Here is an 18740-nt window from a genome sequence, read left to right as displayed (position 1 = left end):
AATGCACTATTAAATAGTTACAAAATTCCCATAAGTGAAGAGTTAGGCACTTAAGTAAACCGCTAATTAGGCACTTAAGTAGAGTCAGGTTAGACTGAATCTGATCATGTGGCTAATGTCTAACCAGCAGTGTTCCTTGGTCTTAGAGTCTAGACCATATCTTCAAATGGAGATGAAAGCACAGCCCTCACAGTGGCTTGTCACTTTCTAATTACTTTGTCAAACTTATTTGAAGAATCAGGTTTTATATTCTTTACATCTAACTTGTACATTTTGCTCAGAGTAAAACTAAAAAAACACCCAAGAACTAATGCAATTCATTAACACAATTATAAAAATGTTAACATTCACAGTTATTTTGGTCTTAATGTTTTTCACATGTATACATTCAACCATACTGTGTTATTACTAGGTTTTTCTAACCACAAGTGCTGGGCAAATTGTACAACTGACTGACATTCAAGTAATCTTACCCTGAGAAAATCTGTTATTCTGAAGCTGCAAATACCTTTTTTTTTGCACTAAATCCCACTCCAACATACAAAATAAATAGCAAGAGGCTGCACTGTGGAGGCAGGATTTGACAGATTGGAACCAAGGAAGCAGTTGCTCTTGCAACTGCAGGAGTTTATCAATTTCACCACAGATTTACTCAGGGTAAGTAGAGTACATGCAAGAAAAAAAAAAAAAAGCTTGCCCCAGATAAGTGCTAGACATCTCACTTAAAACTCTGAATAAAGAACCCCTGGGGACTTCAAGGAAATCTGTTCACATCTCCTCACAACAATAGAGTTTTCCAAATTAAAACCCCTAATACAATTTGATGCCCACAAGGCCATGTGGAGCACAGCATCTGAATTAAATTCAGTACTGAAGGAGTAATTCAGTACCTAGAATGATTGTGAAGAAGGCGGTTAGCAGAACCAGTGGGTGAATAGTCAGGAAGCATGCCAAAAGGGATGACATTTTAACATGCTCTCCTTGACAGATAAGAGATTGTTCTCTTTTAATTGGTACAGGGTCCTAGGAAAATCTGCCCACCCTTTGGAATGAATGGAGCTAGTCAGGGCTGGTACTAGAGATTTCCAGTCTCCTCTGAACAGAGCTGGCATTTCTGGTCTGGTTGCCTTCCGTTTTCTTCCATGCAACAGGGTCTCCAAGACTTCCAGGAGTTTTGAAAAATGCCTCATGGTGTGCAGGACGAATGCTCTTGGGAGTGAGGGGAGCTGATGAAGCCTATTTGTGAAACAAAACCACAGTGATTCAGTAGGGTTTTCTCAAAGCCTACACGCAAGCATGAAAACAGAAGACAGCTTGCAGACATTAAGCCCGATGACCTGCTAATATAGGAAACCATGTCACAAATCCTATTCAGAAGATCCAAATGAAGAGCAATGGGCTCTGTCCTGCTTTTTGTTCTGGAACTGTTTGCCAGTACATCATTGCTGGAAACCTCTATCTCATTTCCCAATTAAATGTATTCATGACTAGTTCATACTCATTCATTCTTAGGCCAATCTTCTCCTTTAGCATAAATGGCTGTTCCTCTTCCTTGATGTTTTTCTAATTTTCATTATTTGTTAGCATCGAAACAGATCTAAAACTAGTTTCCTAAACCCTGGCCACTTCTGTAGTAATGCTAGCATCTGTAATCAGACTGGCTGCCAATCAGTCTCTATTACAGCCTTTTTCTAAAGCTCCAACAAGATAAACATGAAGTAACATTCATAAAGCTTCCAAAAGCATTAGACAGTAGGAAAACAAATCACAGATTTAAGAACATAAGCTAAAGTAGGGCCAAATGTCACTGCTAATAGCTGCAAAGACCCTGGTTAACACAGTGTGACATGACTTTTATACCACACATTGTACTTCAGATGAAGTCTTCACTTTTGAATTTCTCATTTTTTAAATGTGACAAATTTGTTTCTAGATTTTAAAAAATATCTTTACAAAACAGATCAACAAACGCCATAAGAGTTGTTTCTTTCCCCCAGTTCTGATGCTGCTATTATGCTTCCATTATTTAGCGAAGAGAGATCAGAATGGGTTTGAGGAGGTAACCCAGGACATGACTACCTGAGAAGTGTTGCAGCCAGCTGACTGCTGAATTGTGACAAAAGTCCTCCTGGCCACCTAATGTCTTTCTGTAGCCATTGCATAACACACAATGATAGTGTCAAATAGGAAAAAAAACTACCGACTTGGATTTGTGGGGGAAAAAAACTCTGTAATTTATTTTTTCTCTATTCCTGTAATATTTTTAAAGATGAAGATTTTTATTATTCCTCTATGATTCTTAAAACTCACTAGTTCACCATTCAAGGCTAGATGTGCTAAGCCGGGGAGTATGTCTTTAACACTGTCCCAAGGGTTGCCATGGCTACAGAGGGACACACAAACTAAGTGGAAGACACCAGCTCCCAGCGTGGCCACCCTCACACCCTGGCACCAGCCTGCAGCACAAGCTGCCTTTAGTCCCTGTGACCTGGCACTGCTGTATTGTCACTCAACCACCTTTCACTCTTACCTGCTGCAGTTTCAGGAGGGTTACCGGGTGCCCCATGGGGCACATGGGGGAGTCTAGCTGGACAGTACCACAAGACCTTGCAAGCACAGGGCTCAGGTGCAGAGCGGGGTGAGCTGGTTGCTGGGGATCCACCGAAGGTGTGGGTGAGACCTTCGGGGTGACCACTGCTGTGGTGCCTATGAAAACAGGTGCTGTTGGTGGCAGGCCAGGCATGCTGAAATTCACGGAGGTGGCAGCTGAGAAGGAGCCATCAGCAACCGGGGAAAGAGGACTGGTGACTGTGGGAGAGCAGACGAGAGGAATGGAAGCCAAGGCTGCTGATGGCACCACAACACAGGGGACGCTCAGAGAAGGTAACGGGCTTGCAGCCAGGTTGATAGCACCAGGGGCTTGGTTTGCAGAGAACAGGAAACTAAAACTGCTTAATCCTAAACCAAAGACAGAAAATAGCAAGGTATTAATAGTTGACAAACTGGAATTAAGCTATTATAACTTCATCTAGAATAGGAAAGAAGGATGACAAGAGACAGGCTGCCCAGGAAAAAAAATGTGAAAAAAGGAAGGAAGAAAACTGTCACAAACCTGTGACTCTTGTCAAGTTCCCTTTCCCTAGCTTCCTCTATCTCTCCCCCTACTGCTTGTTCACTATACCTGCATTCATTTACTTTATTCATATTAAGTAGCAACCACACACCTTGGTGTTTTCTGTTTCTAACTTCAGTTACAAGTAACATCTTGGCTAAACAAACTCTTTTCACTAACAGAAATCATATACTCTGCTAAATGAAAACATAGGCATTACTTTTAATTAGAGGAAAAAAAAAAGCCCCCCAAAAGGAAAACACCCACAAAGGTATAGCCCAAAGGTGCTAGTTTTCCTGAAAATGGCTGGAATACTGTTTTGAAACAGAAACTGCCCAAGTTCCCAGTTTATCTTATCTTGCAAAATATCAGGATCAACACTTTCAAACTGAGTGTCTCCATCATATAAGTGAAATCCCACAGACCCCACTCCAAAACAGTAGTCATGGAAATCTGACACCTGTATCCCATTCCCACAAAGCACTCTTCCACTCCTCACAAATGCAGACATTGAAAATGCTGGACATGAAATCCTCTTGTAGTATTTTCAGCTACTTCTTCCCCATCCCTACTGTGTTCTGGTCTGGCTACTCTTGTAGATGGTAGAAAATTTGTAGATGACTAAATTCACCCACTCAAGGGATGCTCTGGCGACCCTACTGCCAAATCCAGACTTGCAGGTCCTCTGAGTTTTAAATACCGGATGGGTGGTCTTTTCTGCTGCACCTAATACAGGCATGGAAACCCCACGTTATGAATCTGTTAATGTCTGGATAGCTCAGCAAAATGCCTGTATTTTCACTGAAGCCAGTTCATCTGGAGTAGAAAGAATTCAGAGCTATTAACTACGACAGAGAACTGCTGAGTTTTCCTGTCAAATGCAGACTTATTCACCTATCAGCAAGTTTCCCTGTTTAAATAGTTCAGCAAACAGATGCAGAAATTTGAGAGCCCCTAGATCTCATGGCGATCCTTACCAGCAGTAGGGTGAACATAAAGATACTGTGGTAGGAAAGATTGATTGGTATTTTCTTTAGAGATGTGCTCTTTTCCTGAAGAGGGTTCATCAGGGTTTTTATTCTGAGACTGTTTTTCTTGCTCCTGAGAATCTAAAGGCTGAGTATATTCCTTGTCTGCATCTTCTGGAGCAGCAGGACTTGTAAAGTCAAGATGAAAAGCTTCTAGATGTTCAGCAGACATAAAGTTACTTCCTGCGGTGGATTCTGCCTTAGGTGACTCGATAGGCTTCTAAGCAAAACCGAAAGAGGAAATTATGAGTCCAAGCTGAAATCACACAGTACAATGTCTCTCATGCATTTTCCTCAGCTGCAGAATAAAACGTGCCCCTGTGCAAAGGGGCAGCAAAAAACTCACTAGCAAGTCACCAAGTTAAAATCTTGTTTGAGAGTTTGAAGAGCAGTATTAGTGATGCCTAAGCCCTGTACAGTAGTGCACTTTCAGTACTTGGACACACTAGATAAGAAATACCTGAGATTGGGGATTAATTTCTCTTTATCATATTGATAATGAAAAACACCTGTTTCAAATGGCTGATACAACTTTGAGCCTGACCCCCATTTCAGTAGTTAAGAAAACTGTGAGATAAATGCACTTCATCTTCACCGTCACTACCTCTTTCACTAGCCTGCTGTGAGCAACACTGGGCATGAGAGAGAGGGACTTGGGCTGGGAAAATAAAAATCACATTTGCTGTTGCTCAGTAGAGTAAGCAATGCTGCTGCTGTCCGGGAAAGCCCAACCCGACAGGGGAAGGTGAGGAGGTCACATTGATTTCTTTCCCTCTGGCAGGCTGTTTTGTTGAAGACAATGATCATGAAAATGACTGCAAAGAACAGCTGACAATCAATTCAATTCACTATGCAAAGCAACCACAGTCCATTCTTCCCTGGTAGCATGGAAACATCTCCCAGTTAATGCCTATACTTCCTGGCACAGCACCCTTACAATTTTATTAATGTGTGGGAGGCAGCATTTCTACATGTACCAAGAGTGGTGTAGTGAATTTTCACCTTTGAAAACACTGTCTTGGGCAAAAGTCTTTCCTTGCTAACAAGAAGCCTAAGTGATAATGAAATTCATTTCTTTACCTTGGGTACCACAAGTGAGAGGGGCACATCACCCTCTTTCACAGTCTGCTTTTTAGCAGCAGGCTCTTCATCATCTAGAGGTGCAGAGGGCGATGCGCACTTGCAGGAGCTGCGTTTCTGGCAGGCAGATGAAGATTCGGTGGCCTGAGCTTCTGCCCTCCTGTTTCCCATATCTCCTGTGGTAGGCAGGGTTTCCCTCAAGTTATTTTCCTGAAGACTGCCACACAACATAAAAAGGGATGATGAGGGAAAGCACAGGAAGGGCTGGTTGCGGAGCAGCGTAGGTTTTCCATTTTCTGTTTTGGAGGCTGCTGTAGTGCAAGGATGTAGAGCTTGGCTGCTGATGCCATTTGGAAGGGAGAGGTTTGGCACATCTGCCTGAACCACAGGGAAAACTGCCTGAGGCAAAGGGTTAACACAAAAATCAGAGTCCCCAGGAACTGGAAGAAGGGAGAGAGGTGAGGTTATGCTTGGGTTCCTTGCTGTATTTAATACCATTTCTGTGGCATGACCTTTATTCCTAAAAAAAAAAAAAAGGTAATGAAAAGAGGAACATTCAGTCCAAAATTAAATCCCTATTTTATCCTTAAAAACAAATAGGGCCATTGTTGGACATAAACGTAGAAAAAATCCCTCCCCTAAATCACTACTCTTACAGCTTACAAGGAGGGTCAATTTTTATTATTTCTAATTACACAGAAGCAGACAGATCAGTATTTTGCAGAACAATTATGCTTTTGGTTGTGCTTGACTGGAATCAGTCATTCACAAATGAATTCCAATTAGGACAGGTGTAGAGAAGACACACTGATATGACAGAGAGGCTCTTCCATGGAACCATGATTTGCTCAGTCTTTCTAGACAACAGGTCAAAGGAGAGAGAGATGACCTATATAAACATACGTGAGATGAAGACCTACCAAAGCTAAAGGGCAAGAATAGTACAAGTACAGGTGGGTATAAAGTGGCCAAGAAAAAAAGCCATGCTGAGACATGTCAGCATTAAAACAGTAATAACAAGACACTCTGGCAATTTTATACACTGTCTCATCACTGAACTAAACATGACAAGCACGAAGCTGAAACTGGATAGGAGTTAAGACCAACCTACCTAGTATCTTCCTCTATTTTCTGCCTGCAGACAGCTGCTAGATTTATCATTTTGGAGCAATATTCATCTGAATTCACAATACAGGCTGAAAGAACAAAGAAACATCCAATAAATAACAGGTAGGTTTACCAAGCATATTTTGATACTGGTCATATAAAAGAATTGATGTAGTTTTTCTATCCTGGCACATTTTTATAACATTCACTAATCACCCAGAGCCAGAACCTGCAAGAAACTCAGAACTCTCAGTCCCACTAGAGAGGTGCTTGACATCATCATTTCCTATAACAGGGAACTGTGAAAAGCCCTGTAATTGCTTTATCTGCTTTAACAGCTACCCATTAAATTGTCACAGTAAATTCCACTGTATTAGAAACCACAAAATAAAGCAAGCTTTTGTGGCTAAAGAATCTTTATCTTTACTAAATTTTCACAGAAGAAATAGTAGTATAGTTGCAATTAGTGGAAAACAGAACCATTTCCCAGAAAACAAATTGCAGATTCAAGGCAGTATAAGGCCCAGATTCACCTCATGTAACTAGGCATGCGACTGGAGGGTCCCATAACATGGACAACAGGAACACAGGCACTTCTCAAGGGTAATTCACATATTTAATTAGGCTGATTCACCCAGTCAGGTGCCTTAAATTGGTGGGCCCACATTTGGGCAGATTCAGCAGCATAAAAAATAACATGCTTCCTTAGTACTTACCTTGCCTCTCTTGTCGTGGGCTGTTGGGCTCAGAGCTGACCTTCCTTCTGGTTCCTTCACAAGGCTGTGTACCATTAAATGAAGCATGGCGTGTAAACCTTTGCTTACCAGTAGCACAGATCTGATACGGGGCACAGGCTTCTCTCTGTGTCCCAGGCAGAGAATGAGATTTTGGGCTATGCCCTCTTGGCTCATCTGTAGGAACACAATTTTGTACAACAGTCCTCCTGGGAACACAGCTTATCATTCACGCTTCTGTCATGTTACTGAACTTGGCCATAAGAGAAGAGGTAACCTCTAGACCATCCCAAATCCCACAACACTGAATCAGACCTAAGCTCGGTAGACAAGATCAGGGCTTCCCTCCTTTCCATTCCATGGCAGCTGCAGAAGCAGCTTCACTCTAGCGTGCATACCCAGGAGGAGAAAAGGCACTAAGGTGGCATTAACACTGTCCTTTGCTTTTATTTGGTTCTGGCACTGGCCTGACCCAAATACATTAGTGACACACTTTCCTTTGCTCTGGCTTCAGGGCAAGAATCAGCAGGTTCCAGAGATGCTCTGGCACACCGTCTCTTTCTTTGCACACAAACCTTTCTTATGAGGGTGCATGTGCAAGAAACAGTCCTGCTCTACCTTGGTAAGGCCTCTTACAAAGACAATAGCTCACTGTCTAGCTATGACAGAATTACTAAGAATGTGCAGCCCAGAAAAACTCTGGACCCAGACTTGGAGATGTAGGCATTACCTGCCCCTGCTCTACAATTCACACAGTTATTCATACAGTTATGCAAGTTGCTGTAAAAATACCAGCAAGACACAGTATCCCTCAACATCCTTCCACAGCTCCAGCCCTTGAGTGTGAAGTCTATCAAGGGCAAATGTTGGGCTGGCCAGCAGTTAATAACCACAGGGTGGACATGGAATGCTGAGCTGCTCTTTACACATGGAAAACAACCTATTACCACCTGGGAAGGAACAGCCAAAACAAAAAGAAAGAAGACAAGAGCTAAACAAGTTACCAGTCTTTCCAGAGAATTCCACAGGCCCAATCCACTTGAAGGCTGGTTTCCGTCCTCGTTCTTCTGTGACATGAACTTTCTTAATCAAGCCTAGGCTGGTGAGAACATTGGCGATATCATACAGTCTTCGCACCTTTGCTATCAAGAAATGGCAGAAATAGTCAAGACAGTCATCTTTATGATGCATATAGCACATATTTACATGGCAACTTCATTCCAGAATATCACCACAGCTTTCATAAATGAGGTGGCTAAAATCAAATGGGATGGATTTAAGCTGCCTCCTGTGAAGCCTGCCATGCCAGCTCCCACCTGCTTGTGACTTCTTCTTAATGCCTTAGCTGCACACCCATCTTAGCTGCTCAGGTTTAAGCTCACCTATCTTCATTTTGGTGGGAATGTGTTAGGGTATGATTACATCATCAGCTTGCCCAGAAGAGGCAGCTACCTCCGTGCAGGGTAAAGACAAGCACTTGGGGGGCAAGAGGCATGTGAGCGCACACAGCTGATCTCAAAAGGACAAAGATTTATCATCTTAAAAATGTAACACTCTCAGAAAAACCTCCAATTAGTTACTCCAATTATCAACAGGTTTGAGCCAAATATGATACCTGCAGGTTGTCCAGCTAAACTTCTCACATCCTTCCTGATATTTTGGGGGAGAGTTTTAAGACTGAAGTGCAAATACTTAATTTTAAAAGTACTTTAAAGACCTAAAGTAAAGGTCTTAATTTTAGAAGAATTATTTACTGAGTTTTGCCACATCATTCATTCTGAAGCTAAAACTCGGGAGATAATTTTCAAACTGACTCTTCCCCACCCCAAGCTCTCCTTTCACAAACTGGCATTTGCAATTAAAAATCCCCAAAACATATTTCAGCAAGATTCTTGACCTGCTCTTGCTTTTATCTACATGCCCGTTTTCGCTACTCACTGATTTATCTCTCAACAGCCAACTTACTTTTAAATTTGCTGTGGTCCACTGTATCCTGGGTTTCTTCTATCAGTATCTTTGCTGCAATGTCCAGAGTGACTATCTTGGTCTTGGAGACAAGGAACAGCATGACAAACTTTTGGCTCATAATCCGCAATGACTTTTCCTTTCTGCTGTTTGCAGATGCTGTGTTACAAATAATACCCAAGCCTCTTAGCATTTGTCATCCATCATAGCCAGAAAACTAGCAAGTAGGTTTCTCACACATGAAACATGTACAGAATTTTCTTGTCAGGAAGCAGAAATCTTTTGAAAGACAGTAAATAACTCAGTATTGCAGACAAAAGTCTTTCTTCAAAAGGCAATAAAAATTACAGATGCAGAAATGGCTTTTAGAAAGTCAAGATTCCAAAGATGGTCCAGTTACATTGCAGAGTTTTGTACCACTATGATTTTGTGACTCCAACAGACTTTGTAACTTTGTATATTATTAGGTCAGTATGAAAACCATGGACAAATGGAAGATGGCACCTCTGTCAGTATAAAGCATTTACTGTCAGGTACAGGTGAGGAAAGAAGAACTGGAATGCCTGGAAGACACTCCTGCCAGACTGTAGGAAAAATCTGTCCTGAGATCTATGTTAGGGATTGGATAGAAGGAAGTAGGCTATCACCTCTGCAGTGAATTCAGCGCTTTGTTGCAGAGTAATTTTTGTATTGTTTGATTTTAAAGCAAAGCAAAGGAAAAACTCACATAATAAACTGGAGAGACTTGTGTCTATGTATCACATCACACGCGTTTGTTATCTTACCCGAGGTGCAATCTGATTCTGAAAAGTCCAGCAAAGGTTTGTCTTGAGAATCTGGAATAGTTTCCTTTTTCTGTTCTCCACATTTGAACTCCAAGTCCTGCTCCCTGTGCTGGATGAAGGTCATCAGCTCTCCGTAATGTAGCTCTCCCGCTTCCTGAAGTGTTTTCAGAGTCTGACTTAGGTTGTGTCGGCCATGCCAACAGTACTGGTTCTTGGCCACACGGCTAACCAGCTGCAGTGACTCCAGGACGTTCACTATATCATAAATTCGTCTTCGTTCAACTCCTGTTTTGAGAGGGGACAGGAAAATACACAGATGCTCATCTAGTTGTAATGTGCTCTTCAGCAGAAGCAGAACACAGAACAAACTGCTCTCTAACACTGGGTGTTCACAACACATTTCTCTGTTCTCCTGGACACATTACATCAGATCCATCCAAATATGCAGTTAAGAAGTGACTATGCATGACAAGCCCCGTAGTATGATGTTCTTTGTCTAATTTGTTAAGTCCTGGTCCAGACATAGCTTCAGCTTAAAGCTACTGCAATGTCTTTAGAAGAGCTGAATGCAGTCTGCCCAACCCCACTCACTCAGACCTATCCAGGCTGTCCTGAGCAGAGCACTTTGGCCCTTCTCGTCACAGAGCTTCAGAGCTCAAACACAGACCTGTGTGTAACACCTTGTGTGTAACACAAACCAGTGTGTAGCAGAGGCCAGGAAAGGGTCTGAGGGGAAAGGTTTTGAAAGACAAAACAAAGTTTCTAGCATTTAGGAAACAAAGGTAATGCACCTCCCAACACAGAATAAAGCACTACTTATGTTCAGCTGTATGAGGTTGGAACACAAACATCTTATGTAAACACAGAAAGGAGAAACTGCAAAATCTAAACAAACAATTTGCTTTAAAAGTAATTAACTATTTACTTCATCTGAATTCTCTCCTATTTCCACTTCCCATTACCATGGCGTATATATTACTATTTCAAGGCTTTCTTACCAGTCACAGAGGACATCAGTCTTTTGTTGCCCTTCTTCCCACAATAGACACATTTCATTTTTGCTACCTCTTTTCTGTTCAACACCTGAGCTCTAAATGTAGATAAAATACTTATTTGGTTTAAGCCAAATTTTGTAAAACATTTCTAGCTAAGAGAGTACCTCTCCAAGGACCTGGATCTTTTTGTTATTGGGGTTAATACCTTGCTGAGTCCTCTCCCCCAAGTGTTATTACTTCTCTCAGGTATTTCAATAATCTTTTAACTAAGACCAAACCTAAGAGCAGACCCAGCAAACAAGCTGCTTGATACCTTCTTGCCACCTCAATACAACACGTTTTCTCATTCTAGTCTTGCAGATCCCCCGGTAACCTCCCACCACAAGAAAATATTTAAAGCGAAGATAACCTTGGTGAATCATAAGGTCTTGGAAAAACACCAGGCACACTACTGAAATCAGGCAGTATACCCAAATGATTCTTACATGTATTGGTGTCCAGTTGTTCCCCAAAGCGTTCTATTTTAACTTTTTTTTTTTTTACAAGTCCTCTTTCAAAGGGTTTGTAACTCGTAACTCCTTCAGTCTTCAGTAAATTGAAAATTTAAGAAAGCAACAGTCAGTAAACAGCTGGAGGATAGATCTGTCTAGTAAAAAGCACTACTAGAAAGCTGATTTCAAAATGGCAGATGTTATCAAGTAGTAAAGACACTTAGGAATATTAGGTATTTCCAACTCTTGATTAGTGTGATTAGAAGAGCATCCAGATCCAGGAAAGGGCAGACCCTGAATATACTCTGTAAGGATGACCTTTCAAAGGCCCTTCTGTCAGGTTACTCCAGATGATACATTACCCCCTTTTTGCAGATATACATACCAAGAATTGAAGCCACTTCATCCAAAGAAATAGTTGTTTTTTCAGTTGACAGTGGGTAACTTGGATAGCGAGCTAGAAACTTTAGGCACAAGAGTCCTAAGCTTTTCTGTTTTCTGCTGGGTCTCTGTTTCTCAAATTCATCAACCGTGCAGTCATCTACCATATCATACTGTTAAAAAATAAATGTTAACCATTTAGTGCAAAGCTTTAGAGGCAAGGCATAGCCAAGTGAGGCATATTGCAGATGTTAGCAATATTTAAGCTCAGACCTTCTAATAAGGAAAAAAACACAGACTCCTTGCAAACAGGAGTACTTGGATGACACACTTTTGCTTGCAAGCTCTTTTTAGTTCAACATACAAGGTATCTACAGAAAAACACCTATCTGGGAGATCATAAAATAATGATTGAGTCAGGAAGACCAAACACTGAAGACTAGCAGATGGTAATATTCTCCTTGGAAGGAATCTTTCTTTTTGAGAGGAGGAATATTCCCTGAAACAGTTGTGGATCTAATAAATCAAAAGATGTACAAGCCATCAAAGAGCTTCTGCAAAACCTCTTTCAAGATATTTGTGGGAATATCGCAGCCTGCGACAATATTTTACTGGCCTTTACAGTGCCTCTGTAACTTTAAGAACCTGGAGGTTTGGAAGGGGGGATGATTCTAAGAGACTATCAGAGGTACCACCCAGTCTCTGAACCTTAAATCCAGTGAAGTTGTTAGCTTAAGTGAACTCTGTAGAGTGGCTTGAAAATGGTCTTTCTGTCTCTGCAGGGGAAAAAAGCCCAAACAACAAAACTGTGATGGCAAGAATGTGTGAGGAGGTATGTTTATTACACAAACCCCAGAAAATGAGAATGATGAAGGATTTTTCTACAGTGGTAACTTTGGGGACTTGCTTCTATGTCAAAATAAAGGGAAAATAATATCTTGTCCTCTGGCAAAGAAAAGCTGAGCTGTGGCAGCTGTAGAAACACAAGTCTCCTTGCTTAGGAGATCTTAAATGTGCTTTCTGGTTGTGACTCAGTGACCTTCTGGCAGGCTGTTGCTCTGATTGAATTATTTGAGTTTTAAAAGTTATGAAAATACCAGTATTCTTACAGTAACACATTCACATCTTTTGCAAGTTAACTTTCTGTGTGGAGAAAATTATTATGTATATATTTTATTAACTAGAAAATATTTGAACTCTTAGTCACCACCCCAAAAATGTTACGTAATCTTAACAGGCTTGGAGCAGTAATGAACTAACCTTCAATATCAACTCTTTTTTACTTACTGGAAGCTATGTTAGGAATTATCTTTGGAGAACTGTCTGTCACCATTGTTGAATTGCTTTTAAAAATGCTGCTGTCTGTTTAAAATGATACGGTAATTTTATTTCTTATACAGTTCAGAAAACAGTGTCAGAAGTACTTAAGTTGGGGAAAATGACATTTAAACTCTACTTCCTTTGCTATCTTATTAAGTAACATTCAGGCTCTTGAGGGGGTCTCAGGTCAGTTACTTTTAGTCTTTGGAAGTCCTACTGCTAAGCCAGTGCTGTGCAGGCAACTGTCCTTGAGTACAGTTTACAATTCTGCAGTTTTCCATTGGGAGCAAAGGACCAGTTGGAAGAAAACAACTTAAGGAAGGTCTGAGTCCTAACTAAACACAAAGTAATTGTGTTCTGAGTCTCACCTGTAATGAATCAGGTGTGTCACTCTGCTCACTGTTTTCTATGGGTCTGAAGAGCTCTTTCTTCTTTTCCCTGTCCCTCATGTCAGGGCTAGCAGCACTAATAAGCATCTTCAGGTTAGCAGTGGGGGTCCAGGGATCAGGCTGAGGTCTGTCAACAGGCTTAACAGGTGTAATTGGATTTCTTTCCGGGGTGCAGCCTTTTTGCTTTGATAAATCTACTGGTTCATTCTTAATGGGAGTCTTTGGTGCCATCCTGGATCGATCAAATATGTTTTCCTATTAAAAACAACAAGTTCTTTAGACACAACAGGAAAGCAAAAAAGCCCAACAATCAATTTAATTGTTCTTACAAAGGTAATTGTAGTGACTCATGCCTTGGCACTTAGACCTTTATTTAGCACAGTTCTTCTGCCTTTGTTGGAAGCAGCAAAATATTCTAAATGCTAGTATACTGGAGGCAGTGTATATGATACTGCCTTCAATTACAGAAGCTGAGGTCAGCCAGTCCAACTTGTGGCCTATCAGGCTTTTAAACTGACTGATATTACAAGACAGCATTGCCCACGAACATAAATCACCAAACTGGATCAAAACTGAAATAATGCACTGCTCACATTACACTTAGCAGGGAAACACACTGTTCTGCTTGAAAGGTCCTCAATGAAAAGCCTTGCTGGGGATGCAGCTTAGACCGTCATAAAATGTCAAACTAAAGTGGATGTAACTTCACGTGCAAGTGGAGCATGCTTTACATCTGTACTATCTGCTGCTCAAAACAATGAAGAAAATCTCCGTAACTTTATTTCTAGACAATAGCTAAGAGCTGCTAGAATGAAAAGTATAATTCATCAGCTGATTTTCATCATTCTTGGAATGAAGTTCAATTCTCCCCAGTCCCTAGTTGCAATCTAACTTTTTTCTATTTCACCTTTGGATCCAATTTTATCCCTTCCTCTTACTGCAAAAATTATCACTACAGTTCAAATAATTTCATGACTGAAGGAAACATCAATGGTATCCTTGAGCTGACAGATCAATTTCTGAACATGAAGTGACACTACTTCATGCTAGCCTGTTAATGCAAATAGACTAAAGGAATGAGGTAGACAGGGTGCCATACTAGGGTTTTTTTTTTTCAGGATATAAAAAATTGAGGTCCAAGTATCCTAAACCTGGCACAGAGCAAGACTTCCAGAAATGCCCACACAGAAAGCTGTACAGTTTCTTTTTCCCCAGGGGGATAAGTCTTCTGTTCTTAGATAGTTCAGCTATCACTTAATTCTACTTAATACTCTACAAAAAGGACATTGTGTTTTTTGGAACTCTAGCAAATATTGCTCAGTAGTTTCTAGATTTAGTCCCTTGAAAAACATTGCATGCACCTTTAGTGAAGTGAGAAAGAGAAGCCGATGGATTATCATCAGAAAGCTAACAGAGCTGTTAACTGGCTGGAACTGGGAGTGAAGCCTTTGGAACCACAGCAAAGTGCTTTTAAGCTATAAATCAGGCCTGAAGTTGTTTGCTCCTCAGTTTAGCTTTGGCTTTTTTGGCATTTGTCTAAAATTGAGCAAGTCTTCTTGCTCAGTCTAGGATTATCACTTCATTTTTTTTCCAAGATGAGTTAAAAAAACTGTAACAACTTTGAGGCTGGGTATTGTAATTATGTATTTTATCTTCTGCTGCAAGAAAAACAATTCTGAAATGGAACACAGCCTGAAGGGAAATGTTAGGTTACTGTTGGTTTGCTGTAAGGACTTTCTCAAGTTAAGTTTTGCTGTTTGTTTGGACCAATTCTGCTACAATGATATATTTAAATAAGTGATTCCAAATACCATCTTATCAGGTGATATGAAAGCAGAAAACTTCTAGTAACAACTGAAGCTTGCTTTTACTAGGAACAGTTCTGCATCAAAAGTTCCAGTTCTGTTCAAACTGGAAACAAATTTGGTACATTGAAAGCATTGTGCTCCGAGCACTGATGAAGAACACTTCTGCATACACTCATCTATGAATTACCCAAAAGCAGTAATAAATATATGTCCTTTTACAATTAACAGTTAGCCAGTTGTAACTTACTACACTGTGGTAAATAGGGGTCAATTTAGAGGCCATGGCACTTCTTGGAATATATGTTTGCGTAGTGTTGGCACTTCATATATATTCTTGCAGTTTCACATTTGGCAATGAATCAACACCTCACCTGTAACCGAGATTCCTCTCAGATTCCTGTTCACTATGGATGGTGGTGACAGAACTGCAATGGAGGGCAGCTGCAGCTGCCTGCTGTTCCACTAACTCAAATTTTCACATTTGTGCAAGTATAATGAGAAAAGTAGTGCCACTACATGAGATGCATACATCTACTACCAGCCTTTCAGATCTTCATTTCTTGAAGTTATAATTGCCCACCTACTAAGGTAAGAAATGTTTTTAACCCCTCTCCCCTTTTCTTTTTCAGTAGCTGCAATGGTCCATGAACTCCTGGCTGTATTCCACAAAACCACAAGGGCAGTTGGTAGAAGTATGAGATTCACCTTGATCCAAGTAGGTGGCTTAAAAATACCAGACAGGAAAGGCTGGCTTAACGGCCTTAGTATGTAAGCAGGAATTCAAGCAAATATCTAAGATAACAGGAACAGAGTCTGAGAAGAGCCATGAGATCTTTGGAGGACTCAGATTGAGCATGGGCAGCAGGTCACTAATTGAGTGTAGTTCAGGAGACATTACTAAGCAAGTTATGCCTGAGGCTAAATATCCCATCTCCTGGCCGGTGGGGCAGGAGAGGAGCTGAGTTTGCTCCTTGCAGAGAGGCACTGCTTAACCTCTTGACCTGGGAACACCACTGTATGGATACAGGCATACTTTTCCAGGCTAGAAGGCAAGCATAGCTGGTGTGCATCAGCGTGGTCAAACTGCTGCTAAGTAACAGGGCGATACAACTCCCAAGTCGCGCCAGGCCTGGTGCTGGTTAGCTTTTGCACTGTGAGCCCACACAAGCCCCCTCCACCTCTCCTAACGGGAGCAACACGGACGCTTGACACTGCCTCGTGAGTTTTAGTTTTGAGGTGAACGCTAAACACTTGTTTTATTGGGAGTAACGCCAGAGCGTAAGCGCTTCACCCGCTGAACGCGGCGCCGGGACCCGCGCCTGCTGAACCGGCCTCTCTTCTCAGCTCGGCGGTCGCGCGGGACGCTCGCGTGCCGCCCGGGAAGGAGCCGCTGCACCGGCCGGGGCGGCCCCGGCGGGCGGGGCACGCGCAGCACCGCCAGCGCTGCCGCGGGGGGCGAGAGGGACGCGGCCCGGGGCCCCGCTCGGCTCGGCCCGCCTCCGAGCTCCGGGGCCGCGTGCCCCTGCGCTCACAGAGCCGAGGCGTCGCGGCCGCGGGCCGGCGGGGCGGGCAAACCCTCTGCGGCCCCGGCCGCCCCCCCGAGCTCCGCGCTGCGCCCGGGCCGCCGTGATGCTCCGCACCGGGAGAGGCGGGGTCACCCGTAAGGGGATCCCCCGGAGCCTGGGACAGACCAATCACCCCGCCTGCCCCCCGTGCCCGCTCACCTTCTGTGCCGCCTCGGCGCGGCCCCGCCGCCCCGGCCGGCCTCTCGCCAGGTCCCGCAGCGCCAGGACGCTCACCTCCATCTGCAAAGCGAGAAGACTTTTAGCACGGCCTTTAAGAGCCAGCCGCTCCCGTGCCCGGCGGGAGGCGAGGGGAGCGCGGCCGCTCAGGGCTACGCTCCCGGGAAGGAGGGAGGGAGGGAGGAAGGGCCGGGCGGCGGCGGGAGGCTCCGCGCCCTCACCTCGGCGGCCCGGCGGGGGGGGCGGGGAGGGGGAGGCGGGCGAGGGGCGCGCGGCTCTGCCGCTCCCGCCAGGCGCCCTCCGACGCCGCTGCCCGAACGCGGCCAATCAGGGCAGCCCGCCGGGAGCCCCCGCCGCCCGCCCGGCCAATCAGCGCCGGGGGCCAGGCGGCGCGCGCGGCAGCGGGCGCGGGACCGGGGCTCCCGCCCGCTCGCGGCCGCTTCGCTCCGTTCCCTTTCGCGCGGCCCTGCCCCCCCCCCTTCCCCCCGCCGCGCGCCGCCAGGCCGCCCGCGCGAGGCGGGCCGTTGGAAGGCGGGAAAAGGCCGCCCTGGGGCGGGGAGGGGCGGGAGGTGCCCCCGGGCCGCTGTGGGCCCTGACGGGGAGGGGCGCGTCCTCCCTCCCGGCGCCTTTCGGAGCAGTCCTTCCATCCCGGAGCGGGGCGGAGGAGCCGTGTCGGGGAGAGGCGGCTGCAGCCTCTGCTGCTCGCTCCCCGGCTAAGGAAAAGTGCCCTGGGGGTGGGTGTGCGGGCGGCGGGCCGGGCGCTGGGTGCTGCCGCCGCTCCCCCGGGGCTGCGCCTACGGGGCCGGGGCTGCCGCAGCTCCCCGCCTTGGGCAGGGGGGCCGCGCAGGCTCCTGCGGCGCAGCCCTCGGGGCAGGGGTGATCCTCCGGCGGCGTCCTCTGGCAGCGGTCTGCTGCCGGGGAGACAGAGCCGGCAGTCCGGGCACAGGGCACTTGGAGCTAGCCCCGGGTCGGTGGCTTTACCTCCCTTGGTACCTCACAGCACACCAAGATAGAGAAGAAATGGAAGGGGAGCCTCGTCCAAAGTTAACACAGGGAATCCAGGCAGCCTGTTGAGCTGTGCAGGGATGAGCTTTTAGTTCGTCCTGTTGTGACTGGAGACAAAATGTTACGAAAAAAATGATGGAAGAACCTGTCGAAGTAATAGCTTTCTGCCATGCAGAAACTTAAGACTTGACTTGACAGTGATTGCTTTAAGCTTGAGACCCTTTGGAGAATTTTCCGCCATGCAGTGTAATTAATTTTACTTTTTAAATTCAGTTTGTACTTAAGATACATTTTTTGTTATGCTAATGACAAACGTGCTGCTGTGTTATCCCTGTCTTGCGTTGTTGTAGAAGGATTTCCTTCTCAAATAGCTCATGCCTTCGTAATGAGTTGTCACAGAAGAAAAATTCCAATACACAGTTACGCTAATTTATAAAAGTACTCATTTGTTAATTGTTGAGGAACAGAAAAAAACTTTTTTTTTTTTTTCGGTAGGGACATAGATAACAGATACTTGGTCGCTTGCATTAACTTTAATTTCTTAGCTCTTAACCTACTCTAATTTTTTCTTTTCAGCAAGTTCCAGTACACTGCAGTTTTTTGAAGAGAATGAAATATAAAGTCCTTTTTAATGAAAAAATAAATAAAAGATCTTTGCAAAAAAAGCCCTTTATGCTTTTAAGCCTTGCTCTTTCTATTTTCTAGAGGAAAATTAATTATGTAATTGCAAGGTATGTCTCTCAATATGTGTGTACATGCATAGCTGTTCTATACAGAAAGAGACCTTTCTAATGAGTA

General features: G+C 43.9%; 1 protein-coding gene across 1 annotated transcript; it reads right to left on the bottom strand.

The window, feature by feature from the left end:
• Positions 1 to 1059: 1059 nt before the first annotated feature.
• E2F7 (E2F transcription factor 7) lies at positions 1060 to 17009 on the bottom strand. Its single transcript, XM_051630763.1, has 12 exons — positions 16920 to 17009; positions 13367 to 13642; positions 11683 to 11851; positions 9812 to 10096; positions 9027 to 9185; positions 8066 to 8203; positions 7044 to 7238; positions 6332 to 6416; positions 5221 to 5740; positions 4090 to 4360; positions 2531 to 2958; positions 1060 to 1236 (listed from the first exon to the last, which is right to left on the bottom strand). The coding sequence occupies exons 1-12, from the start codon at positions 16998 to 17000 to the stop codon at positions 1060 to 1062; spliced, it is 2784 nt and encodes a 927-aa protein (XP_051486723.1). The 5' UTR covers positions 17001 to 17009.
• Between the last annotated feature and the right edge of the window lie 1731 nt (positions 17010 to 18740).

The sequence above is a fragment of the Apus apus genome, chromosome 1 (assembly GCF_020740795.1).
Source record: "Apus apus isolate bApuApu2 chromosome 1, bApuApu2.pri.cur, whole genome shotgun sequence".
Taxonomy (NCBI): domain Eukaryota; kingdom Metazoa; phylum Chordata; class Aves; order Apodiformes; family Apodidae; genus Apus; species Apus apus.
The sequence above is the reverse complement of the archived record's forward strand: the minus strand, read 5'-3'. Positions and strand labels throughout refer to the sequence as shown.

Excerpts from the sequence above, each read along its gene's own strand:
- E2F7 (XM_051630763.1), bottom strand. The coding sequence starts at position 17,000 with ATGGAGGTGAGCGTCCTGGCGCTGCGGGACCTGGCGAGAGGCCGGCCG. Across the intron at positions 7,239-8,065 it reads GGAATTCTCTGGAAAGACTG|ATGAGCCAAGAGGGCATAGC; the intron begins GTAACTTGTTTA and ends GTGTTCCTACAG. Across the intron at positions 2,959-4,089 it reads TTATGTTCACCCTACTGCTG|GATTAAGCAGTTTTAGTTTC; the intron begins GTAAGGATCGCC and ends TCTTTGGTTTAG.